The sequence below is a fragment of the Botryllus schlosseri genome, chromosome 8 (assembly GCF_051294905.1).
Source record: "Botryllus schlosseri isolate E-star chromosome 8, Bs_hap1, whole genome shotgun sequence".
Lineage (NCBI taxonomy): Eukaryota > Metazoa > Chordata > Ascidiacea > Stolidobranchia > Styelidae > Botryllus > Botryllus schlosseri.
Genome location: NC_137243.1, coordinates 22,109,823 through 22,137,610, shown reverse-complemented (window position 1 = coordinate 22,137,610; position 27,788 = coordinate 22,109,823). Strand labels below are relative to the sequence as shown.

Sequence of the window (27,788 nt, the reverse complement as noted above, 5' to 3'; positions counted from 1 at the left end):
TTTACGAGAAGATAGTTTTCCAGCAAGTGTCGTGTCCAGCTATTAACCCCCATATCGATTCTGTTGTCCAGAGGTGGCCAATCTGCGGCAGTAGAAAGAGCATTGTGCGGCTGTCGACACATAATTCGATTAGGATGTGTTGGCGGCTGTCAATAGGCATATTGAATTTAAGAATTGACTTCCTAATTAATAAGAGGCTCGAATCATTCTTGAAATCTTCTTCGCGCTACGTGCAGTTACGTGCGCGTTGATTTTCGGTTTTAATGAAGTAGTGACCTTTGTAATCTGAGCCCCCACAGCACAGGTGCCAACAGTAGGGTTACCATATTTTGGAATCGGCAAAGAAGGACACTTTTACGAAATCAGCAAAGTTAGTTGATAAAAACTGAAATCAGACGATTTTGCTATTTTTGCTGAAATATTTGTTGGTTTGACTAAAAAAAGGTCATCACATTCGTTCGATTCCCGATTTACACACGTTTTATGTAAAGATAGTGGTGTAAAAAAAAATGTCGTCGATGCCCAACGAACCACTAATTTCCTATTCGCGTCATTAACGCCCATTGTCACTCGAATCTACCCATTATCTTAGCGGTGAAAGCTGTAAAAGAGGACGTATTGCCGAAAAGGACGACATTTAGGCATCGACGGAAAACATTTTGCAAAACCTGAAAAGGAGGACAAATCCTCCTACAGGGTGACAGTGGCGGCTCGTGACAATATCGGGTGGTGGGGCAAGGGCTGCAAGCGACTTTTTATCAAGATGACGTCACAATGGCGTTTTCCAACGTAAACAAGTAACTTAATGATGGTACGGTAACATGAATTTCCCGGCAACAGTGATTTTAACGTATGTGCCACGAGAGGTCCGCTGGTGAGATGTGACTTGAAGTGTGGTAACTGCGTAAACGGCGTACGGAACAAAGATTTAACACGGTTCATGTTCGCATTAGACCTGACTAATTATCTGCAGAAATGGAAATGACTATAACTCGAGAGATAGCGTAAGCCTAATTGGAAAGGTCAACGAATTCGGACAGATACGCAATTGTTATCTCATAGATTGGGCCTGTCCTATTGAATCCAAAACATCATTGTAAAGGACTAAGAATAGCAGCCTCGGAAATTTGGTCTCGGTACAGCATAAGAGATTTTGGCCTTGAAACTGGAGACTGTAACACGACACATACGTTTTTATTACTGTCTTATAGGTCTGCTGCGAAATCGCCTTTGACAAATATATTACCGAATAAATACGTGGATGAAAGCCTTAAACTTGGTACACTGTTACATGACATTATCGAGAAGTGGCCTCATGGCCCTTTTCGGTATGGTACACTGTCAAAATTAATGCGAACAGACCAACACCGAATTTTGCGTAAAATTTACTGAGGAATAGGCTGATCAAGTGACGAGGGGTTGTACGCAAATGGCTTGAAGGCCACAATTTCACGGTGAAATTGACATTGGAGAATATACGATCAAAGTAAATATTTGAATGCAAACTGAGAATGATATCATCATCTCACTTAACGTTACCGCAGATACACCGGCTTTTGCGTGAAATCCGCAATGTGTTGTAGGCTAAAGTGTCAGATCGGAGCACATCTTTACCATACTCGACCTTGATAACGAAATTACTGCCCTAGTCATTGAGTGTCAACCTTGAGACTTGGCACAGCGTTCGATACTAAAATCAAGACATACCGTGCAAAAGCTTATGACGGATCTAGGTAAGGAGCATCGTTAAAATCAATAGAGACCAATACCGGCTTTGCGTATAATCTGTTAGCGATAAAGGACGAGTCAGCTCTCACTCGAATTAGGAAACGAAATTACCACTAACACAGTTCAGTGACAAACTTAAAACTTGGTACAGCGTTCGATACTAACATTAAGACTTACCGTGCCAAATGTCATAACCGATCTCAGTATTGAACACCGTCAAAACCAATGGATACCAATACCGGCTTTTGAGTAAAATCTGTTTGCGATGCATGACGGATCAGCACACACTCAACTTCGGAAACGGAATTACGACCCTAAACTTTAAGTAGAAACCCTGAAACTTGGGGCAGTGTTAAATACCACCATCACGACATGACATAACAGGTTTCAAGAGTTTTCATGGTGTGAAACCCCAATAAAATCGACCTATACCAACAAAGGTCGACTAAACGCATATGACGGTAACAGAGTTCAGCTATAGATACGATTGTTACATCACACCTTAAGGGCACAGAGCTATCGTGCCCCGGTTGCTCGGTAATTTTATGAATAGGAGAGAGTAAATCACCGTTTCTATATTATGCGCGGTTTTGAGAGAATAGACAGTGAAAGCTTGTTATGAGCGCTACCGGGGCAAGCCCCGGCTAGGCATTCGCAAAGCGAAAACACAGAAGATAATTTGATTTTCGCATAGACTTCGCTATATATGGGCATTTACAAGCGAAAGGACAAGAAGTATACGATTTTCGCTGTGATTTCGGTTTATATAGATAGGTGTGCGTCTATAAATGGTAAAGAATTGTTATTGAACAGAATTTTAGGTGGGGCAATGCCCCAGTTGCCCTATAGGACGAGCCGCCACTGCAGGGTGACGTATAGTAACTTTAACCAACAGCAGAGGAAAGTAATGCGCCGTTTGAAGAAATACCAATTTGCAATAATTCTCTCCTCATCACAAAGGAGGTTTGTCTCTGGTAGGCCTACGCTTGGGCGAATCCACTATCTTTCAACTATACCGAAAATGCTAATGTCATGTCAAGAAATACCAACATGCAACAAATGGGACTAATAACAGTTGGTCCACCCACAGATGCGGCACAGAAGTAATAACTTCCCTAAATTTTCGAAGACATCCCCTACATCAGTGGTTCCCGACCTTTTTTAGACACGACCCCTTTATGATAGTGAAAAGTTTCGCGCCGCCCTTATCGTCATATCACAAAATCCCACTGGGATGCCAGCAACCTCATCAGATTGTTTGATGGAATGGAAGGTTATGACTGTTTAGAAGAGAAGTAAGAAATATGACATTGGGTATATATAAAGAGAAACACGCGTGACGTTCAGGTAAATCACGCGGAGCGCGAAATTTTATTTCAGTTGACCGCTTCTTCGCGCCCTTCTTCAGATGCTTTCACTCCCCCAGGTTGGGAACCACTGCCATACATCAACTCTACCGTTGAATCTGATCACATGAACTGCTAAAAGATAAATATTTGATAGAAACATGTGAAACTATATTAATAATAATGAATAAATTCTCCCATGAATATGAAAAATTTTCGCGACTGGAATACGAATCCCACTGGCTAATTATAACATGACTGGGCCTACTCACGATTTTCGTGCGCATAGTAAGCCGATATGAATAAATAGATTCGTCCTAGGCTCACTGGCAATGGACAATTGGACATCGAATCGACGGGTTAACGTAAGTATTTGGTCTCAAGTTAGTTCATTTCAAATACGCACTGGAAAGCGGCCCTAGGCTACATAAGTAAACAAAATGCGAGCGCGAATAGCAGAAACGTTGGCCATCCCTGCTTTAGCTGGTGAAGAATGTTGCGACGTATCGTGCGCAGCTCATAGTTCAAAATATCATGAAGTTGCATTTGTATTTCTTCAATAAATTTTCTATTTCTTTTTTGGTAACTATGCCTGTCACTAATGCCAGAGAGCACAGCGTTGACCTAAGATAGAGTTATCAAAAGGCGGTTGTTAAACTGCGTTGTCTATTCCTATCTCGATATTGAAGTCATACGGCCCGCGGCCTCTACGAAATTTGAAAAGCGGCTCGCGATCCCCTTTCAGTTGACGACCCCTGGTTTAAACAAATTGTCAAAAGCCAGTCACAGTACACCCCGACATACCTCGTACTTTGTAGTCCTAATCATAATACAAAGTATATCTAGAAAGCCTTGGTTAACACCTTAACTTTGCGCGGTGGCGAAATGCAGTCTCTGGAAAAAAGTGCATACGTATACATGAATGAGAATGATGATGTAATGTTCCAATGCAAACCCGTGCCGCCAGAAACGCAATCATCTAGTTCAAGAAATCCTCAGAAAACGACCTCCACACGGAATGATCAAGGTATATTTACTTGGGAACTATACTTTTGCTTCAAAGATCATAACCGATACAACCGGCACTCAATTGAATACATATCACCAAAAAACGATGCATCAGGTGTGATTGGTCGCAAATACCACCACGTAACAAAAAATTAGTTGAGCCGATTTGTCGATATTTCCTATGTTATATTTCTTAATAAAACATTTTTCCAGTATTTTTTCCACGCGTGTCTTTTGAAAATGTTATTTTAAGCTTTTGTAACTATCCACACCATATTTTTCAAGGTCCTTTATCGATTTTCCTATTTGCTGTGACGTCACATTGATCCACAATTTAATTCATAACTGTTGTTTTTAGTAGGGCGTTTATTTTTGACATGGCAAAATTTGTCAAAATTCTGTCAAAATTGTAGCGTTAGGTCAAAATTTAACAAAATTGTTCATGAAGTCCATTTTTTTGACGTCTACATTTTCGTTTGTATCGTAGATTTTGCACTGTCGGTGAACTTATCATTTGATATTTTACAGCTTGTAACCTACTTTATAGGCCTACCGTTGTAAATGGCTAAGTATTTGCTCATTGCGAATCATAAACGGTCAAATAAAACAAATAGCTAGACATGATGTTATGGTCAACTTACCGCAATATCCTAACTGACGAAAGACTTCTTTGCCATTTCATCATTTTTATATTAAGAAGTGCATGATAAAAATTTTTGATGTAGACAACATTGTCAGAATGAAGCAACACAGTGTGTCACCAGCAGTGTACGCACAACTTGAGTGTTGTCAGACAACAACTGCTGCTGTTGAACGTCCTTGGCAAGCTTCTTAGTAAGGACATGCAATTTCTACGCAAGAAAGTAGGAAAGTATCTCTCGTTGTGCTACAAATCTTTCAAATAATTTCTACCATGATACGTATTGTAACCACAGTTTTTTTTTCATGCAAAAAGTTTCAAAGTTTCAAAGCCAAACTACTTTGTTAGGACAGCCGGTTCCAACCATAAATGAAGATAAATGGTACAATTTTGACATTATGTGGCGAAACACCTAATCCGCATACGTTTGGTCAAAATTTTGATTTATTTAGGTCAAAATTTCCTTTTTGGGGTAAAGAAACGCCCTAGTTATCACTAACAATCATCTTTTTAGTCTTAGTTGGAAAGTATTGGCTACAGCAGTAGTTCTCAACTTTTTTTGTTTTCGCGAACCTCTTTCGTACCGTCACGGACCCTGAGTTTTCTTTGTAACAACATCATATACTATTGATGTAGAAATTGGGTTGACTTTTAATATTTCAAAGTGGATTTTGCAACTGCATTTCTTGAAATACGTGGTCGAATTTCGATTTGATATGTACGACTGCCACCGAAAATCCATTTCCACAAATATGGGTGGGGGCGAATGTAATTATAACCCGTAACGCTTCCGACGGTATATTTGGGCATGATCGCAACAAACATGGCATCAAAATTGACAAACAATGTTTTATGGACACATAACGTCAAGCCTGGTCGTTTCTCTAAAGTAGCTCATCTTAACGGTATCACGGAAAAGCGGTTATATATATCACATTATGAAATGGATTTTTGTTAAAATTACGACAGCACCGTGTTTGACCCTACCAGTCCAATTTTTCATTTCTCACAATCTCCAGCAAAATATCTCTAAGCAGCAAAATATATGTATCAGTATGCTGTTGGTATTTAGCAGTTAATATGAGTTTGAACAGTAGGATATTTCATCTTAGACGGCAAATCTGTTGTGGGAGTTCATAGGTTTTACTAGTAATGTAGCGAAACCGCCTAGTCATTTTCCTAATTAATAAAAGAAAATTAGGTCATCAACTATTTTGTAAATGTACAGACTTCCAGACCCCTTTAAAAGGCTTCGACGACCCCCGGCTGAGAACCACTAGGCTACAGGAAGCAATGTCAAATTCCCTTTCGTTTTGTTCTATTAATGCACTATTTGTGGATCTACCGAGTAAAATCTCATCTCAAGTCACAAACGTAACTTGCCTGCTGGCAGTTTTTGATTTGGTTGTGGTCTCTATATCAGTTTGAAGCAAGTTAAGGTAAAAATCTAGATAGAAGTAAGGAAGAAGAAGTATTTGTACTGATTAACTTTACTTTAGCATGAAAATTTGAGATGAAGTAAAAAAAATGGATTTTTGTTTTAAATGCAAGCCTAGTCAGGACACGATAAACAAGTGCTAGACTTGAGCTACCACAGGGTTTTTAATCCAACTACTGGGTTCCGCCCCTGGTCCTCTTTCTTGTTCGTGCTATTTCATCACTATATGCCAGACAGAATGATTCAAGCACGTAAATTCCAATGTAGTAATTGTAAGGACGCTATAAGTCGAGGAGCGAGATACGAATGTTTCAACGTTGGACGCCTTTAAACGTCGATTTATCGTATCGGAGCATACGAAGTATGCGTACAAAAACGCACGCATGTTAGTGGAAGTAGGAAGTCGGGATCAACCCTCAGCATTATCACAATATGCAATGAAATGGTCATGGTCTAAACCAGGCTGGCCCGTGGCCCGCGAGAAGGTTTTGAATGGCCCGCGAGGTAATTTCCGAAATTTCTAATATCATCAAAAATTGATTGCACAGATTGTGAACTTGCAAGGCCAACCAAAAATTTGATTAGTCTGGCCGCAACACCAGAGATGTGATGACTAAAATATCAGTTTCGACTCATTGACGGATCCATCAAGCATTCATATATTGGTATATCTTCGTACACTTCAATTAAGCAGACTAATTTGCGATAGATTTATCAAAGCGAAAAATTTTCTACAAGCTTAGCGCAATATGTTGTCACTCGATTTCTTGTTCTTAATATTGTTACCCTTTTGTGAAAATTGAAGAACACCCAATGTATCAGATTGAGTCTAACTATATTAGCGATTACGAGACAAAGTGTCGTTCAACATATGCGACCTTGCGTTTGCACTGGCAGTAAGCCCGGTTGACTATGAAACCCAGGCACGAAATGATTGACGCTTGTTGGTCGCAGCTTTCGATATCGATATGTCCAAGCGCCGAATAGCCCAGTCCTCGCAAACTTCGCCCAGCGATATACAGCAGGCCCGCAATATAATCGAGTGACAATATTATTGACCTATGCACTTCACCTATGCACCCTTTGGGTGAAAAGGTTGGTCAGCCCTGGTCTAAACCGATTTAAATTATGTTTAATGCGATTCAGAGCTAGAATTCAATATGAATATACTATTCAGCAATATTATTTGTTTTCTTCGTGGGACAAGTTCCTATATTATATTTAGAAAATGCTGCTGATTAATTGAATGATGCATAATATGCTATATCAATTGTCAACAGGCAATGACATATTGGTGACACCATTAAACCACGTCGAATACGCATTGCAACAATAATCAGTGGACACTGGACAGCGTATTGAGTTTTGCGAAAATCCATGTCTTCGATCGTTATACCATAGTGATGATCAGTGCATTACACGGCGATTTAAGTACTAGAATAATTAGTTACATTTGTGCATGTTATCTACTAAGAAAAGATAACGTTAGAAATAAACAAATTTATTTATGTGGTGTAATTGGTTATATTTTCGTTTCACATAAAATGTACATATTGTAATTTCATCCATATCGTCACGACGTCTACAAGGTATATATTATAATACTCGATAAGGAATCGAATCGTTCCGCGTTTACTCGACTTTTTTCAGTACTGATCAGTACTGATGATACAAAATCCAAATAGTTACCAAAACTATCGTTCAAACTAAAAAGAAAAAGAGCATGGGGGATATCTTTTTGTTGCAGATATCTCAAAGAAGAAAGACAAATTCAAAGTGGTCATCTCAATGGCGGTCGCTTTCGTCTTCATTGTAACGTTGGCCTTGTTTGGGGTGCAAGTATACTGGGCATCCGTAAACAACAATCATAATATCGGTATGTTTACTTCAAAAATTGAAATGTATAAAACAAAATGTTGGAACAGATTATTTTGCTTTGTGTTGGGATCGCATGACTAGAATGAACGCAGAAACTTGATTTCGTGTGAGACACCTGCATCCTATTGTTGCGTACAAGCAACCAAATGTGTACATTTGGGTTGTCCAAAATTTGGGAAATCTCAAAAATGACGCGTATCAATGTCTCAGTCTATATAGATTATTGATACAAAACAGCAATGAGAGAAGCTCACAAGCCTGCAAGAAGCTCACAGGAAAGTTGTTAAGATTTGTTGCAAAGCGTTTGAGAGTAGCTACCGACAAGTGGGCGTGCCGCAGCGACCATGGAACCGCAAAAAGACTAGTTATCACGAAATCACGGATGTCGATCGGCTAATCGGCTATGCGTCGATGATCACGACGGTGCTTGCTGACTAGTTGTTAAAAGAAGGCTGCTAAGTGCTAACGGCGGTGATTCTGTAAGCGCATTGTAGGTTGGTTGGCAGTTAATTATTTAAGATTAATTCGGGACATGTTGAGCTACGAAATACAAGATGATGAGCAAACGGCAGCTGCTTCACATAAACTTTTGTAGAATGACTGGTTTATTGTGATTGAAACCGTCGTAGCCTACATGCCTGTTTTGACCGAGGAAAAGCACAGAATACGATGATAAATATTGCTAAGGCGCTGATGCAAGTGCCGAACAAATTTCTAGTTTCATAAGGGATGTATATCATCATTGAATACAAATATGAAGATTACCAATGACACTATACTTTTTCGGATCTTATTAGGCTCCGGTCGAAGGATTGGCTGAATAAACCGTTTATGCTGGGTATTTATTAGACTCTTGCAGAAAAATGAATTCACTCTTAAGTGATGTCAAAGTCGTCAATGATGCCGCAGAAAGAGGTGTGAGAGTGAGCACAAACTATGGTGTGAGAGAGCATGAGGTGAGACGGCGAATGATTGTGCACTTTTAAAACTAAATATTAATCTGAGAAATACCTAGTTATATGGTTGTTATTACGTCAGTGGTCCTACTTTTCTGGGCGTAGATGAAGTATAGTAGTTATCACGAACTGTTGCAGCATCATATGTGAGATGGATGACGCACAAAATCTTATTTACTAGGAAGATGTCATATGGGCCGACTAAGTAGCTTGGATAATGGAACCACGAAGAAGTGTACTATCGCACCGCTTCAGTGTATTTTTAGCTCGTTTTATATCAATATCTGGTTTCATTCCAGCATTTGTGGTTTTGCAGCCGGTTATGATTCACGATTCATTCAGGACATGCTAAGATATACCAGCAAACTGATTTTTGCTGGTCACACCAGCATGGTCTCTGCTAACCTTATCATCTCTTTCTGCGAAGTCGTTGACGAGTTTGACAGCACCTACAAATGAATTCATTTTGCTGCAAGAATAAACGACTTATTCAGCCAATCCTTAGAGCAGGGGTGTCAAACATCCGGCCCGCCAGACGATTTCATCCGGCCCGCGAAGCAATTCTGAGTAGATTGAAATTTATATTTATTATCCAGCACATTTGTAACAAATGTTGAGTTTTTTTGCAGGAAATACTTTCATTAAATATTCTCTCAAGAGCATGCTTAATTGCTCATAGGCCACATTATAACCACTGACTACGGCGTTGTGGTTTATCTCCCTCTCTAATTCGAGAAGGCAAAACGTGCGCACTGAGTTCAGAGGTTTTAGGAAAAATGTACCAGAAAGTAGCTATTCACAGAGGCGAAAGCGCCAATGCGGAAACGTTATATGCAGTTTACATTGAAAATATATTAGTCACAAAAATAGATATTCCAAATATCTATGATCACACTGCTGTGTAGCTTCCAAACCAATAGGTCCCCAGACTAGGGAAGAGAAACCCGACTTGCGATTTGATAGACCTAATATTAACCCAAATTCCAACGTCCGAAATATCTTGTATCCCTCACAACGCATGCGCTGGGCTAACGACATATTACGACTGCAGCAAAGGTCGCATAAAAATATGCCAACTTATGTCGACGTTAGCGCCACTGTTTTATCGGTTATCAACTGCATTCAACCGGACAATTATCATATTTTTGCCAATTTCATTGTTCGCCAATAAAGGTGTGGCGACTTGGTCGAATAAAACCCCTATCATCCGTGTATTATCTATATACGCTTGATAATATAGTATTCGAGTGAAAAACAAGGGCACAAGGTTACATATTCGAATCAGTTATAGACTGGTCCTGCCCGCGGGTGGTTTGAAGGCTCGAATCCGGCCCGCGAAGCAATCTGAGTTTGACACCCCTGCCTTAGAACATTCAAGACTTCAATTATGTACCGCCGTGACTGAAGTATAATAAGATCAGACAAACCAGTGTGTTTTTGTTAACCTTCATATAGTTGTATTCAATGATGATGTATCCCTTCTAAAATGAGACATTCATTCACCACTTGCATAAGCGCCTTTGCAGTGTTTCACCGCCTATTCTGTGCGTGTCCGCGATCAAAACAGGCATGTCGGCTAGGCTACGGCGGTTCCTTCGCAATAAGTCATTCATGCTTTATGTGAAGCAGCTGTTGTTTGTTCATCACCATGTATTTCGTAACTGAACATGACCTGAATATTTCTTAAATCATTATCTGCCAACCAACCTACGTTGCGCTTACAGAATCACCTCCGTTAGCAGACTCCTTTAACAACTAATCAGCAAGCAACTACCGTCGTCGTAATTATTGAAGCATAGCCGAATAGCCACTCCAGAGCCGTGATTTCGTGATTACTAGTCTTGACGTCGTTCTATGGTCGCTAGCACGCCCACTCGCCGGTAGCTAATTTCAAATGCTTTGCGACAAATCTTAATGACTTTCCCGAGAGCTTGTTGCAGGCTCATTGCAGTTAGTTATCAATAACACTGGTCAACACATATTTTTAAGCAGACAAAGTAGGAGTGGTTTTGGGGGTTCTGAAGGGCACTGATTACTAGGGATGGTGTGAGCGTGAGGTTCACGTTCGCGTTCTGTGTGTGAACTTCGGAAATTTAGAGGTTCGCGTTCACAACAGAACCTTGGTAGGTTCTGCACTGTGAACCTTTTTCATATACTACAATTTTCACTTCATTACAACATCGTTGGTTCAAATTTATTGCATTTAAACTGCAGGACACTCTATATGCATGGTGCTATAGGCATAAAAAATCATCACTAAACGAGCATGTACCTTGACAATCTCGAAAGTTTTACTTGCTTTGTTGCAAAAGTTTGCTCGAAATATTCAACTTTCCGTTTGTAAATATTTATTGACTCTCGCTGCGAGCTTGACCCACAATCACAAAACATCACGATCGAAATAAGCTACGTAGGCCTAGTCTGCTAATGATGCTTATTCCACTAATCAATCTAGCAGGCGTATGGGGTCAATCTTTGCTTCATATGTTTACTGGATCATTAAAACGAAATCGGTGCGATTGAGGCGTTGGCTACTTCTGTATAACTTGTTAACGGGGTAATATCGAGAGCAAGTATGGAAACCCGTTTCACACTTTGCTCAATATCAATGTAGCAATACTCAGACGCCGAATACATTTTCCGATCTGTCATACGAAAAAGGTGACTCGAGTCTGACTTGAGTCAAGTCATGACTCGAGTCTGACTTGAGTCAAGTCATGACTCGAGTCATCCCAACCCTGCTACAAGGCTATAATCTGCATCTTCCTTGCCCGACGGCATATGCACATTGGGGCTCTTCAAAAATGACTTTTTTTCTCAAATCGTAGTGGCTACTTGATAAAATTGTTAGGTTACCTAATTTACGCCTACACACAAAATTTGGTTCAATTCCAGCCAGTAACCGCTTTGCTACAGGAGAAGAAAGTTTCTATTTATTATATAAAAATAACTAATAAAAAATTTGAAAATTTTCCGTTCACCCCATGAAAGTGTTAGGCTGTCTATCGAAACGATGCTCACCAAATTTGACTCAATTCCAACCAGTGGAAGCGGAGTTATTGCCGTCGAAAAATTCGGATTTGAATAAAATAGTATTTACGGTGAGCACAACTATATTAAATAAACAAAGAATCGGTCACCGTAAATACTATTTTATTCAAATCCAAATTTTTCGACGGCAATAACTCCGCTTCCACTGGTTGGAATTGAACCAAATTTGGTGAGCATCGTTTCTATACCAGTTGATACATTTGGCGACGTTTAAAACGTCAATATGTCTTTGAACATTGTGACGTAATGCTGCCCGAATCGTCGCTAGGTATCGTGTACATTAATATAGGCTATCATATCATTGAAGGATAGGCTGGAATTAGGAATATGACGTCCCGTGACGTCATGAGGTTCACGTTCGTGTTCACACAGAACCTTTCAAAAACGTTCGCGTTCACACGAACCAGAACCTTATAGAGGTTCACACCATCCCTACTGATTACGAATAGGACCTTAATTTTTTCAAATTGGCTCTTGTGGTGGAGATAACCCATGGGGCTATTTTGACGAAAATCTATCATTTTCGCGGTAATGACTAGATCTAAAATCGGCTTAGTCGTACTAAAAATTTTAGAAATTTAATCTACTTGTTATTTTTACACATAGAAGACTATTTTAAATCAAAACACATCAACAGCACTATATTTAGGGGTAATAGATTTATCATAGTTACAGACTTTCACGGATATCATGTACATAAATAAACTCCAGTCATGTATATAAGTAATTAGGTATTTACCTAGATACTCAAATAACTTGCTATTAATTCAATCAGTTTTACGTCAACCACCTATTGTAAAGTTGAAATAAGCAATTGGAATACAATATTATTGATGTATTTTAAATCAAACTTGTTTTTCGTACGATTTTCGCCTGTAAGCTATTTAGTGCAGTTTCTCGAAAGGTTCCGGCAATGGTCTGATGTAATATCAGTGGCGGCTCGTGACAATATCGGGTGGTGGGGCAAGGGCTGCAAGCGACTTTTTATCAAGATGACGTCACAATTGCGTTTTCCAACGTAAACACGTAACTTAATGATGGTACGGTAACATGAATTTCCCGGCATCAGTGATTTTAACGTATGTGCCACGAGAGGCGCGCCGGTGAGCTGTGACTTGAAGTGTGGTAACTGCGTGAACGACGTACCGAACAAAGATTCAACACGGTTCATGTTCGCACTAGACCTGACTAATTATCTGCAGAAATGGAAATGACTATAACTCGAGAGATTGCGTAAGCCTAATTGGAAAGGTCAACGAGTTCGGACAGATACGCAATTGTTATCTCGTAGATTGGGGCTGTCATATTGAATCCAAAACATCATTCTGAAGAACTAAGAATAGCAGCCTAGGTAATTCGGTCTCGGTACAGCATAGGAGATTTTGGCCTTGAAACTGGAGACTGTAACACGACACATACGGCTTTATTACTGTCTATAGGTCTGCTGCGAAATCGCCTTTGGAAAATATATTACCGAATAAATACGTGGATGAAAGCCGTAAACTTAGTACACTGTTACATGACATCATCGAGAAGTGACCTCATGGCCCTTTTCTGTATGGTACACCGTCAAAATTAATGCGAACAGACCATCACCGAATTTTGCGTAAAATTTACTGAGGAATAGGCTGATCAAGTGATCAGCTGTTAGCCGCCATCGAAAACGAAATAGCTATCGCGCTTGACAGGGGGGTTGTAAGCAAATGGCTTGAAGGCCACAATTTCACTGTAAAATTGACATTGGAGAATATAATATCGAAGTAAATATTTGGATGCAAACTGAGAATGATATCATCATCTCAGTTAACGTTGCCACAGATACGCCGGCTTTTGCGTGATGCCGACCGACGCGCGGTTGCCGTCTTTTCGACTGACATCTACCTCGGCTTAGAGTGCCCGCCGTCACAGTTACTCTGGATGTTGATCATTTTCGAGGCCACGGCCCTTGCTAGCGATTTCCATAACTTGTGAGTGCATTCTTTCGTCGAGTCATTCTTGGGTCTCATGTCGCAAGAATAGAGGAGCCGGGACAAACCTCCGACGGGAGTCGAACCGAGGCCGCCCGATTCTTAGGCGCTTATCGTCACCAGTACCCGAATTCAATTCATATGGAGGTGGAATTCAATTTGAAAATGTCCCAGCGACCAGCATCGCAAATGAATAAATCGGAAACCGATTATAATATGACTTTACTATATAGATGAACAAACCTTGCTGTGGGAAAATATAAAAGAAGCATCTATTTCGGAAAACTACTCGGTCACATGTGGGAGCCGTATGAAAAGTCGACCATTTTTCATTGACGAAAATAACAAGTTCCAATTATTTGATCACAGAAATTTTACGAGTAAAATTAATCCTGAGTTGAAAATAATAGATCCAGATAAGGGATAAAGGTAATGGGATCCACGCAAGAAAATTATAACGCACGCTGTGAGAAATTGAGTACTCTAGCAACGGAAATTTAAGTTCGCTTCAGTGTGACAAAAGGTCAATTTTAAATAGTTCAAATCACATTGACGAAGTAAAGCATGGTAGGGGTTTTAATGTTCGAGGTTCGAGCAACCAACAGGGATAGCATAATAGCTAGAAAACTTTACCACATACGGAACCACCTTTATCCTTCGATGAAATAAAACAAAAATAACATTGATGGAAAATAAGGTTGGTTCCTGTGTGGGTGATATATGGAAAATCTGAGCTCCTCTATAAGTGGATTTCTTATGTTTCAAGATTATTTGATATCAAAAACTCAACAAGTAAAACTCCCCCGAGTTCAAATTGATAGGTACAATTAGAAGAGACTTATTGCAATGTACCTGGGATTGGTATGGTATAACCACACATCTTTATGGATGGAAATACCGCTAGGTTTCGATGTGGGTTACATGTTTCTAACCCTTTCCGATCATCCATCCTACCTAACCACTTAAATTCCACCTGGATACCAAATGAGCGTGCTATATGGGAGCTGCAGTGCGGCAACCCTAGCATTCACTCACATAAATTTCTGCTCTGCAACAATAAAATCGAAAATGTAGGTATTTCCTCGTTTTCGCTTGTCTATACATTGTTTTGTCCCAGTAGATTCACTAGCCACCAAATGTAAGTTAAATTATGTAACCACCAAAGCCGCTCACAACCATAAAGCAATGATTTGGTTTATTTATTTACCTTACTCCGCGAGATTAGTGCGCATTTCAAGTTTTAATTTGACCTATAGTTTTTTCTCTGTTCTTGTAACGTTTATGATTAGCAATATTGTCAGTAGTTGAGCTCTATACCGTGACTGTCAGACCGCTTGCACTTTGATTCCAGTACTCGAAATGAAATTGAGCATCATTTGTTATGATTTTAGAGCGGTATCAGTTTATTATTATCAATACAAGTCATTACAGTGGTGCCTGGAACGTGCACTCAAAAATTTATATTTTGAAATATTCATTATCTTTGTATCCGTTGTATTCTTCTTCTTCGTTGGATGCTTCGATCTAACCGCCTGCAAACCCATACCCTCTAGACTTAGCTAAGTCGTGCCTTTAGAGTTCAAGGAGAAGATTGAAAGTGCAATGAGGATATCGGAGAAAAATCACCTCGATATGATTCAAGGTATTCATGACTAACTAGCTAGGTACCGCTGTGCTCTGTTTACTTCGACGATGAATGTAAAATAATCAATAACTATTAAATTTTCACATATAAATACATTTTACATATTTTTAGGAAATATATATCACAAGAAAACTATCCACTTCAGTTAGACACGTGATAGCAAAACCTTATTGTATAAATTAAACATTCTGAAATGCCCCTATTAATTTAATTATTGATTCCGAAATAGGACAACAAAAAATCGACTAGGGAAATACTTTAATTTGCTCTAGTTAGACTACAACTTGAACAGCAAGAAATCGACTACTAGACAATTGCGAATAAGAAATTTTATTGAAATAGATTCGAAAAGCTTCTTGGAGGCGCAGAACTTCAATTTACAATTAGCTAGTATATTCGGGGTCATTTCAATATGAATATAATATTTAATTGAAATATTTTTGTGAATAATTTGTCAATTCTATTCTATGAATCAAGTCACCAGAACTGATGACGTCGAAAGATCTATATCAGGGGTCACCAACCTTTTTGCAACCAAGGGCTACTTTTGAGTACTGATTGAAGCGACGGGCTACGATTTACTCCCGTCGTTTGCCCGTGTCAGATACAATTTCCGCTTTGATATTCATAGCATTGGTCATGTATCGCATAGCGGTAAGACTTCTAAGAGATTCTTTAAAATCAAAACATCTCATTTCAACCAGCTAGCCAGTAAGACTTTTTAGGAAATCACGAATTACTTTGCACCGTGTTTATATAAATTATATAACAACTGTAAGCTCAGATTTTAAAATAAATTTCGTAACACGTTATAGTGGACATCGTGTTATCTGTTTCTTAACTAGTCAGTGGAAGGCCTGGCATTGCATGCTATCAACTAGTGCGCTGTACTATGGTATGTAACTTACACTGCAACTCTGAGTGAGTGTTCCAGATGTGCATTAGTGAGGCGTGTTCTGTTTGTAATTTGATGAAAGTCGTGTCCGCAAAGGCTGATTCACAACGATAATATGAACCAAACACGCTTGCAACCTTCATAGCTGCTGCGCATTCACCACTGTACTTTTCCGTGTCAACAAGGCACCAAAAGTTTGCTGCAGCCTTGTGGGCTTTGAGGTGGAGGTGATTTTGCAGTTGTACAATTTCAATCTCCATCTGTTCAGCATCCAGACATGACGGATTTCATTATACCTGACAGCAGCATCGATTACAGAAAGTTGGAAACATGGTACTATAAATTGCGTTGGGTGTAAGAGAGACAAGCTGTGTCAAAAGTTGCGATACACATTGGGCATACTGCATCTGCTAGTACGTCACCGCCACTTGCCACCGGATAGCAGTGTTGGGATCAAGTCACTACCTTCGAGTCACGAGTCATTTCGAGTCATTGCACATTTTGACTCGAGTCAAGTCAAGTCAATCGATTTCCGAAGGTGACTCGAGTCAAGTCAAGTCATTCGATTTTTGGAGGTGACTCGAGTCAAGTCGAGTCAAATCAAGTCAAGTCACGAGTCAAGTCACAATTCAAGTCAAATTGCCTTTTCGAGGCATGAGGCGTGATTACGTCATTGTATTTTGCTAGCTGTCTGAAAAACAGATTGAGTGGTCAATAATTTTGAACTAATGAAGGAATATAGAGTTAAATATACACGCAAGTCATGCGCTGTATCGCTCACATATAAGTAGAACTAATAAACTACGTAAGTAATTGCACAGCCTCAGTTTATAGTAACCAGTCAAAATAGAGAATAGAGAAACGAATTGATAAGATGCAATGCATTACCCTTTTGCAAATTGATATGATACAATTCCAGCCTTCGCCAATGGTTGAGGACTATACAAACTATTTTTGAGTTCAATTTCAATAAAACACGAGGTTTGGTTACCGCAGAACAGAAATGAACATTTTGCCATTACACTACTTAACTAAAGTCTAGTTTACGACAACGTAGGCTGTAAGCTTCGATCACTTCGTTTGCGATCAATATATTTGTAAGAGAGCAATGGAGGCTCAGTAAAACGCACGATCACGGTCGCTCTCACGGGTTACACCAGCGTTGCGCGAACAATCCGAACATATGCCAGATGCAGTGATTTTTACCGACACCGATTACTTGATGACTTGAAATTGACTCGTGACTTTTGCTCCGTGTCACGAGTCAATCCACATTTCTGATACGACGAGTCAAGTCAAGTCAAGTCATTTTAGCAAAGTGACTCGAGTCAAGTCAAGTCATTCGAAAAAGTGACTCGAGTCCGACTCGAGTCAAGTCATGACTCGAGTCATCCCAACACTGCCGGATAGTAATGTTTTTTACTACTTTTGCATTGTCCCTGACGCTACCATAACGGAACCCCCCACCCTTTCAAGAAAACCGTGGATGGCATGCCGTCATATCGCCTATTCTATACGTCTTCGATATCTTGTTATTCTACTATATGTTGGTATATTACTAATTGTAATTGGTGATATTTGATATCATCATTTTAAGTGTTTATAAATATGTAGTGTCATTTCTAAGTCACAGCATGTTATATTATCATAATCTGACAAATATTGGCAAATGCTGCTATTCGATCTATTTTCAGAACAGTCTCGCGGGCCACTCATCTGGTCCTCGCGGGCTACCTGGTGCCCGCGGGCACCAGGTTGGTGACCCCTGATCTATATCACCATAACCATTAACATGTCATTAAGTATCTGCTATCCGACATTTGAAAGATATATCACACGTGTTTTATGCAATATGACGAGTTACTGCTATCGACACCCTCAAAATAAGACAATGTGACGAAACAAGTGACAAATTTAAAGAGGGCAATCGTTGTAGGCTAAGATAAACTCTTTCCGAGAGTCGCTACGACTATAATATACGAAAAATACGAACATATATGTATATACGATTATATCTGTATTCGATTCATATATTTTCGTAACAGATTCAACCTATTTAATTCAGACATCAGGGGTCAGCTACTAAACATGACAAGGACATCGGAAAGATATCAGAGCGGTAAGACGGAAATCGTTGTTTTCTCCATCGGGCTGCAAAATCCATCGCACTGCCCTATTGAATTTTGTAGGTCGGTGCATTTAGAGCGGCGACGGCGTCCATGGCTATTTTGCCCAGTTGCTATGACAATTTCACTCAAGAGTGATACAGCAGATACGTTATAAAATTACTTTCAAATGAAAAAGTAGTAAATAGGCAGTCTGGTCCAAAAGATAATTGCGCAAAAGTTGAAATAGAGTCCAACCACATATCCACTTGAGTAAGATGTAAATGTAAGCAAATCTACTCGCCTATTTGAAAGCAAAATGGTGCGGTACCTAGTTAATGACCACATCTTGACATACTAGCCCAAGAGCGCCGACATTGAAAAGCATATCATTTTGTTGCTCATCGAAGACGTATTACCCGATAGCCAACCGAACGCTAGAGCCCATTCATTGATAAACGTCGAGTTACCACGTGACAAGATTTTTGCGTTTTGTCGAGAACATTGACGAAAAGTGATGTTAAGGCTTCGAATGGAAACGCTTCCATTTTCCCAGAATGAAGTCAACTGCGTATATCGCACCTATAGAATGTGCTGCTTCTCAATGATTATTATATTCTTATTTTAATTCATGCTCCATCAGCGTTAATGCGAAATATCTCCGAGTTAGCTGAAGTGGACGACCGTCAGTCAAGAGAGATTGCAATTCTGCACACAGGTATCGTAACCTTATTACATATTTTTAAACTTGAAATGCACACAAAAAGTCCCACCGTAAGCTCTTTTTTCGTGACACGGTACAGAGCAAGAGAGAAAAAAAGTTGAATGCAGCAAAATCGACAGATACGCCTTCAAATCCGGCAATGAAAGCAGAGGGGTATTTGAAATATATGTTTCCAGACAAAAAGTCGATGTTTACTGTGATCACAGTATAGGTGCCGGTGGATGGACTGTGAGTACATATTGCTTAAAGGGTACCTTTAAATCAATTTACGAACTTTCACAAGTATACGTTAATTTTGTTGATTCAACCGACCGCGAACGTTGAAGATGGTATATAATGTCAATAATTATTTCCATAACCTCTGGCACGATAAATGTCACCGCCTCTGCTACTTTTAGGTATTTCAGAGGCGCATGGACGGCAGCGTGGACTTTTTCCGAAATCATTCTGAATACGTAAACGGATTCGGGAGTATTACTGGAGAATTTTGGATAGGTAAAAAATTTCATTTTTTTAGATCACCCAATTCAACATTATGGGGGTTAGGATGACGGGGAGATGTCGAAAACTCCGCTTCACTACGTCCTTGAGGTAAAATGTTGATCGGTATTTTAGGATTGAATCCTTTGTTCAATATACTGCAAACTGCTGAAACATTCAAACTGCGAATAGACTTGGAGGATTGGGATGGCGGCAAGAGGTTTGCGGAGTACTCGTAAGTATTCACATGTGTAATTTCACTCAACAAGTATCTCTGTGTGCGTGTTCAGTCTGGTCGTTTTCAAACTTGACATGTTAGCTCCAAGGTAAATAGATGTGAAATCTAAACTACTCTCATTTGTACTAAAGTTGCCCAGTTTTTATAACTTGATTTTCAAAAGTATAAAGTAGCACTTGGACAGATTTACAATAATCTTAGGATTGCAATTCGAAGGGAACTTCCGATATCACAGTGTCAGAAAGTAATTTCGCAAATTACACCTTTACTCATAAATAGTGCAATTTTTTGCAACGATCACACCTTTTTTTAACAGCTTTCCAAATACCCAAAATCTATGTTGTATGATGTTTTGAGCACTTTGAAGAAATTTAATATTGCAACTTTTTGCTTTATTTTCCATTTTTTTCATGCTACTTTATACTGTAACTTTTATCAAGTATTGGGAAATATGTAAAGAAGCATAATTTAAAAAAACAAAGATATGCATTTATTATTCTAGTATGGTTCTTTCTTCGATTTGCTTAACAAAGTACTATGTGATTGATTAGCTGCATCTCTATGTTAGATATGGCGCAATGGCGTGCAAGCTGAACTGTATGTTAACAGATGTAAATGATTCACTGTCTTCCTCCATTTGAGGTCCTGGCGATACTGACGAAAATTCCATTATCACTGAGTCACCTTTTAGGGCTATTATTTTGTTAAAGTCATCCACACTGAGTGTTGCTGAAATGCCTTGTGTTAGGTTTATACACCCTGGGGTTATATTTGACTCGTGTTATGAGTTATGACTTTTATCGTGATCCGTACTAACAAAAATGTATTTTGCGGTCTCGCCGGACCGTCCTAGAAATGGTGAAGTACCAGATGTGACACGTCTGCAGTTAGCAGGCCTATGGCCTCAGAACTTTTATGCAAGTACCATCAACGACTATTCTGACCAACACGACACCGTATCAAGAATAAATATAAAATATCCCACCATTATTTTAATCCACACCTCAATGCACCCGTTCGCACAATTACAGTGATCTCTTCTACGGTTGCCAGCGAACGTTAATGTAATCAGTTTGTGGTAACGTCAAGAACATTCGCAACAGGTGATCTTAGCTTTAGTGCCAGCTCCTACAAATTAAATAAACCCAGCATGATAATTCTGGTTATAAAGCATAACAATTATAAATGGGTTTCGACCCATCACAATCCCTTCCCCTCGAATCCCGGCGTGGTGGGTGGTAGAATAGCGGTGATTACGGTAGACACCAAACTAGACACAGTATAGCAATCCTAGATCGGTACGATTATTGATAATATTCCATAATATTTTTCTTCGAATCACAACGCTACTACGGCCATATAATGATTATACGACTCAACGCTGCATCTCATCATTAACGAATTTAGTTGGCCTATACAGCGTCTACTAACAACTATTATTATTAAAAACAACATAATGATAGTAATTATCATACTTTTGCGATGCGATTGTGTGCAGTTGAGAAACAGAATTATAAACACACCCGTTACCACATGAAATCGTTTCAAGTCCTCGCGAAGCAGGTTACTACAATGAACTATCGACACGGAACATTCGACCACCAACGAGGTGCTTTTAGTATAACTCACAGGTAGAGCACCGATGAACTTGTTACGAACTACTTCAAAATCACTTTGAAAATGCAATGGATTAAACAAATCAAGATCGCGCAACCGCAACAATACTTTGTTGTAGTCTGTTACTAGGCTATCTACTACTATACAATGAAGCATCACTATCCATTTTAAGATGATGTTTGGTAATAGCGACGTATTTAATTTGCCACTACTATTATTTCGAAAAATTAAAAAAAAAGTTCGGATTGTGTCCACTATGATTTTATCAATTGAAGTTTAGTCACATTTGATGTGCTGCGTTTCTTAGACAATCGGCCATAATGAACAATGTCGTTGCTGAGAAAAAATGTCAATGTCGTGAAACAGATTTCTTGACGATCGTCCATTTAAAATTCGCGTCCCAGTTACGAAGACCCGCAGCAAACGCGAAAAATATCCAACATCCGTGTTTGGGGCCACGAGCCATCGCAGGTGTATGGGACTGCGCAACTACTCTAATTCTGACAAACCGTATAATTACACGAATATTCGTGTCATACCCATGTTTCAAATTGTACCGCTTTCTGAATGGTATATACCAGTTCTCTTCAACCTTTCGTGATTTTGTGAGCCCTTTAATGTGTTTTGACGAACAGATGCACCCTGTCTACACGAATCTACTACTCTACTAAGTACCAACCAATTTTCAGGCAATTTACTGTTGGTTCGCCTTCGAACGATTACACTCTAAGCGTGTCCGGTTACTCGGGAACAGCAGGAGATTCGTTAGCCTATCATAATGGGATGAGATTTTCCACGAAGGATCACGATGTAGACGGCCACTCTAGTGTGAACTGCGCAGATCACACCAAGGGTGCATGGTGGTACAGGGCCTGTTTTCACGCCAATTTAAATGGAATGTACCGCAAGGGTCGGCCACACCTTACTCGCGAAGATGGGATAAGCTGGAGACATTGGAGGGGCACATTATATTCTCTTAAATTCGCTGAAATGAAAATCAGACCTAATACCTAAAATACTCGTTGCTGAAAATCGTTCCGTCATCAGTCATCACATGAAATATGTAAATTATCAATATTACTCAGAAGAGAGAAGAGTCGACTGCGCATGAAGGAGTGGAAATTGAACAAAATATTTCAAAGCATACTCTTATTATACGTTTGATTTCCAGCATCATTTTATGTATGACATCTTACGAAGACGATTTTACCACTTTACCCGCGTATACTCGGAAATCACTTATTCGTGGCGATATTAATAAGGTTTGAATTGGCGAATGAATAAGGACAATATACCGTAATTATGATGACATGGCAACCAGCTATCTCTGCAGTGGGGTCGAAATTGACCACAAACGAACAAACGGGTAATCCATTTTTAAAACTAGGATTGTTCTTACCATTCCTTTAATCTGACAGTGTTGAATGTGTTGACTTTGTTATGGACTACACTTCATGCAGGAAGTTCATTTATATATTAACAAGCAACGAACACTCGCTACAGAAGTGATTTTGAGGATGTACAAAATTCATAATATTCGTCTGATCATTAGGGCAAGATTTTGCAACTTTTGCAACTTTTTTATAGCTTCCGTAAGTTTCCTAAATACTGGGAATTTATGTGGTATGATGTGTAGGATTGTATATACAACGGAAGACATTTTCTCTAACACGCGAAAGGATGTGTTTCCTGCTTTTCATCAAAGTATGGTCAATTGGTCGCATATGTACACAAATGCAACGGCAACAGTCGGTACGTGGGTCGCACATCCCAACATCTGCCATAACGCATTGGACAGCACATTAGTAGTTATATAGATCGCTCGCGAACGGCTATTGGCTCTTATGGGCCCGCTGGTGAGGTGCCGCGAAACTCGTGTTGGTGATGGCACCCTTTTGACCCCCCCTTCCGCTGGTGAGGTGCCATGTGTTCTTATGGGATCTCTGGTGACCCCACCCTTTCAGGTATAGGACTCGCTCATGACCTGCCGTGAAAACTCGTGTTGGTGACTCCACCCTTTTCGAGTCCCTATCGCTGATGACCTGTCGTATCGTCGGTGATACCACTCTTTCAGGTATACGTTGTGTCGATGACCTGCCTGATAACGTTACGGGTATAGGGATCTCTGGTGATGTACCATTCTTTCTTATGGGCTCTCTGGTGACTCGCCATGTGTTCTTATGGGTGCGGCCGTGAATCGCCCTTTCAGGCATCTATCGCGCGGTGTTGAATATGTATCAAGTAAATAGCCGTGTGAATGAACCTTTGTTAATGTGTATATCGTAAATTATTATATATGATGTAGTTCAGTCGTGACAAATGACCGATCGTGTTCTAAGTCTTTCCTCGCTATTGATTGCTAGCTGGATAATACTTTCAGTTTGGATTATTCGCACCTTCCGTACCGCTGTTTCGCACCTACAGAATAGTCTGCTGTTCACAGTCGCAACAAGAATCGCAAGTATACACATTATACATTCATTTATTACTCTGAAATCAAACTCATCACAAAAGCACGCACAATCGTATCATTAACTTTTTTATCATCACCAAAATTATTCAAGTATTCCTTGACTGAAAATCATTGAGTCCTTATTATCAAAAATGTTATGGGGCGGTGTCGGAATCCATTCGCAGGATGTACTAAAGGTAAATTCAGATAATCCACCCGCGATCGCTCACAAGATAATACCTAAGACATAACCATCGCTCGCGACTCGCTGTTACATGCATGCCGATCGTTAACAATGTAATATTTTGGTAATTGGTTTGCCACAAAGCTGGCGTAGACGGTGATTCGAATATCAACAATAGCAGCGTTCACAAACCAACACTTCAAAAACTTGTGAAATAGGTTACAAACCCCACGATTGCTCACAAGATAACACCAAAGACATAGCCATTTCTCGCGTCTTGCCATTACATACATCCCAATCGCTACAGTGTAATACGTCGATGGTTGTTGCTATCAAGTAATAAGTAATGAATACCAGTACCAGCACAGACCGTGATTCGAAAACCAACAATTTGTCACTTGCACGCGATCGCTATATGTTTTGACACTTCGCACCGTTTTCACATCTATAGAATCAATACCAACTATAATTCTACCAGAATCAGGAATCACAAGTATGTGCATTATACAGTTATTGTCTTTATTAACTTGAAATCAACCTCTTAACAAAAACACGCATCTTATCACTCGTCAACTCTGTCATGAAAATCCTCGAGTCCTTATCATCAAAAATGTTATAGCGCGGCGTCGGAATCCATTCGCGGGGTGTTCTAAAGTTAAATCCAGATAATCCAAAATGAAATATTTGGACTTTGACATAGTCTGAATCGAAATATATTGACAAACATGACTACCAACTTTGATCCAGTCACATTTCAAGATCATACTTTGAAACAATCCATGAAACTTACAACTCTATTCACGACTGAGTTTTCCGTTTACCAAATAGAGTTTCAGTAAATACTATCGCGATATTTTAATGTGTTACTACACACAATAGAATCAATCAATGAAATAGCACCTGTTGTAAATATTTCTAACTTGACAACCACTTGTGCATACCGCGATCGACTTGTAACGCGATGAGTTAAATCGGAATATTTCAATCTATTTGTCGAAACCTTGAACAAGCTATCTGGCTATTTTTTGTTGCAATCGAGTGAACGGAAATAGTATTACATCTCAACATTTTAACATCTTCCCATACACAAAAGAGTAAAATACAAAAAAGCCTTGTCAAGTCAATCCGTTACCCGACCAAAGCAAAAAGTATCATTATGAAAAGTAGACAAGACTATACGCGAGTAATCACCACAATCCAAAATCCTTAACAAGCTTGGTTGTATTCATATCCCTACGACACATCTTTTTTGTTCAACTGTAAAAGTCGTTACTATTCTGCGAGACAAAGAAATTACTATGCGGTATATTTTGTAAGATAAAAGTAATTACTTCTCGGCGCCGGCGACTTGAGATTAACATAATATGTTTGAGTATGCGAGATTTGAAAGTCTGCCCAACATGTTGAGAATTCATTTCTTACAATCGAACGCAGGTGTTATATTGAAAATTATCATGATGTAAACATAAGGATTGACACATTGATTTGACATATGTAATAGTTGATCATGACTTGATTATTAAATTATTTGCGTTAATTAGACCCGGCGTTGTGGTAAAGATTATTGTGACAGCAACAAACTTTTCAGTACCATTGTTATTAACATATTGAGTTGTAAACTAGGTGTGTCTAAAATGTTCTCGATTGGAAAATTATTCAGCCTTGGTACAAACCACGCAGAGTATTGTGGATATCAGGAAATATTTTACAAATGTCTGCATTAAACAAGACTAAAGATGAAACAACAATTTCCTTTGTTGAACAATAACCGGCGCAATACTTTATTGTCGGTGAGAATTGAAACACTTTCGCGCATTACCTGGTGTCAAGATATCACACTAGGTGAATTGACATACCACCATTTGATTAATGCTTAATCCGTTCGCATCATTTCACACTCACTTTGATCATTACAAAAGTAAATTGGAATATGTTTGCTAGGCACCACCTATTCAACTATACTTGAGTAATACAGAAACCTCTCAGCATTAATAAAATCGAAATGTGCGCTACACTGAAATCTACAAAAATGTGTTTGTATTGCTGTTTGTAGTAGCGATATCGATTTGAACCTCCATCATCTAACCAAACTACTGAGAGTCGTTGTCAATTTACATGACGTTCACTGATTACATACTAGAACTATTTGTGCAACGCACACGATCAGAGAAATTGGACATTTTTCCATTGCCATTCGTCAAAGTAAATGTCGTCACAATAATCAGTCACTAAAAGACCATATACTTGTATGTGATTGAATCGCCGACAATTACCTCGGTAAATCAAACCCCTGAGAAATTTCACTCAGTCATTGGATAGGAAACAGCGTCGCCTAATCGGTGTGAGTCGTTTTTTCTAAATACTAATCATATCTGTCCAGCCAAGAACAATTTTCACTCACTTGGGTAACGAAACCAGTGTCCAATACCAATACAAGATATTTTCGTCACACAAAAATAATCAACTTCACTCGATATTCCCGTACTACGAAACTGTACAAAGGTTACATGTTTTTGTATGACATGGAATTAATACCGATCGAAGTAACCGTATTGGAGATAACTTTTAAACAAACACACTCTACGTGGTTAACATTCTCGTCGATTCTATTGTGATCAATATATATTTCATGTGATCTGGATTCATTTCGATATGGCTAAACATTCAACCTCGACGGATACGAATTGTCACACACTCAAGTAATATCATACCAAATAGTTCTTTACAAGACACAGAAATTTGTTTTGATCGTTTCGACTTTATTACTGGAGATACTCATCACTTCGCTTAATACAATCTAGATTTAAACTCCATCGAACCTTTGGTGTCTATCGTTTTGCTGGATACGAATTATGTTAGTCTAAGAGTACACAATTTTCACTATCTTGGGTTATGAACTCAGTGTGTTAGCGATCATTCAATATTTTGTAGTATCAACTAGCTACTTCGTAGGATACGAATGATCATCCTCACAACTCTTACAAAAGTACGAAGGATATTTACATCACACAAAGTAATCGACTTTACTCGATATCCTCACACTACGAAACTGAATGGTTATGGTTTGACTCTACAAACTGTTCTGATGTCACAAGAACGTTTTCATACGAATGGTTACGTATCTAAATATTCAAATAATCCAACACACGACTATAGCACTTACAGAAATATCATAGTTCTTGTAACAAAGTTGTATAAGTATAATGTTTATCGTAAGTCCTACATAGCCATGATATCCGTCCGAGTTTAACTTTTAGAAAACATTATACCGACATCGCGACATCTTTCAAAATTAAAACCACGGTGACTGCTTCAGAGACCTACCAATGATATTGCAGTAATACAGTTACTTCCACAAAAGAGTATGTATTCGACTTACTTACCACAAATCTAACGCACAAAACAATTTACTTTACTAACGAGAAGCACCAAGCCT

The 27,788-nt window shown here is 39.2% G+C and overlaps 1 protein-coding gene across 2 annotated transcripts; it reads left to right on the top strand.

Moving 5' to 3' along the window:
* Positions 1–26,432, top strand: LOC145444646 (microfibril-associated glycoprotein 4-like). 2 transcript variants are annotated; one of them, XM_080322659.1, is made up of 9 exons: positions 3–4,101; positions 7,908–8,036; positions 15,589–15,654; positions 18,618–18,671; positions 19,301–19,375; positions 19,461–19,609; positions 19,780–19,876; positions 19,997–20,096; positions 22,406–26,432. In XM_080322659.1, the coding sequence occupies exons 1-9, from the start codon at positions 3,960–3,962 to the stop codon at positions 22,728–22,730; spliced, it is 1,137 nt and encodes a 378-aa protein (XP_080178785.1). In that variant the 5' UTR covers positions 3–3,959; the 3' UTR covers positions 22,731–26,432. The 2 variants fall into 2 exon arrangements, with proteins under 2 accessions (XP_080178786.1, XP_080178785.1); XM_080322660.1 differs by lacking the exon at positions 18,618–18,671 and having other exon boundaries at positions 1–4,101.
* Positions 26,433–27,788: the final 1,356 nt, after the last annotated feature.

Excerpts from the sequence above, each read along its gene's own strand:
- LOC145444646 (XM_080322659.1), top strand. The coding sequence starts at position 3,960 with ATGCAGTCTCTGGAAAAAAGTGCATACGTATACATGAATGAGAATGAT. Across the intron at positions 15,655-18,617 it reads TCACCTCGATATGATTCAAG|ACATCAGGGGTCAGCTACTA; the intron begins GTATTCATGACT and ends TATTTAATTCAG. Across the intron at positions 19,610-19,779 it reads TAGGTGCCGGTGGATGGACT|GTATTTCAGAGGCGCATGGA; the intron begins GTGAGTACATAT and ends TGCTACTTTTAG.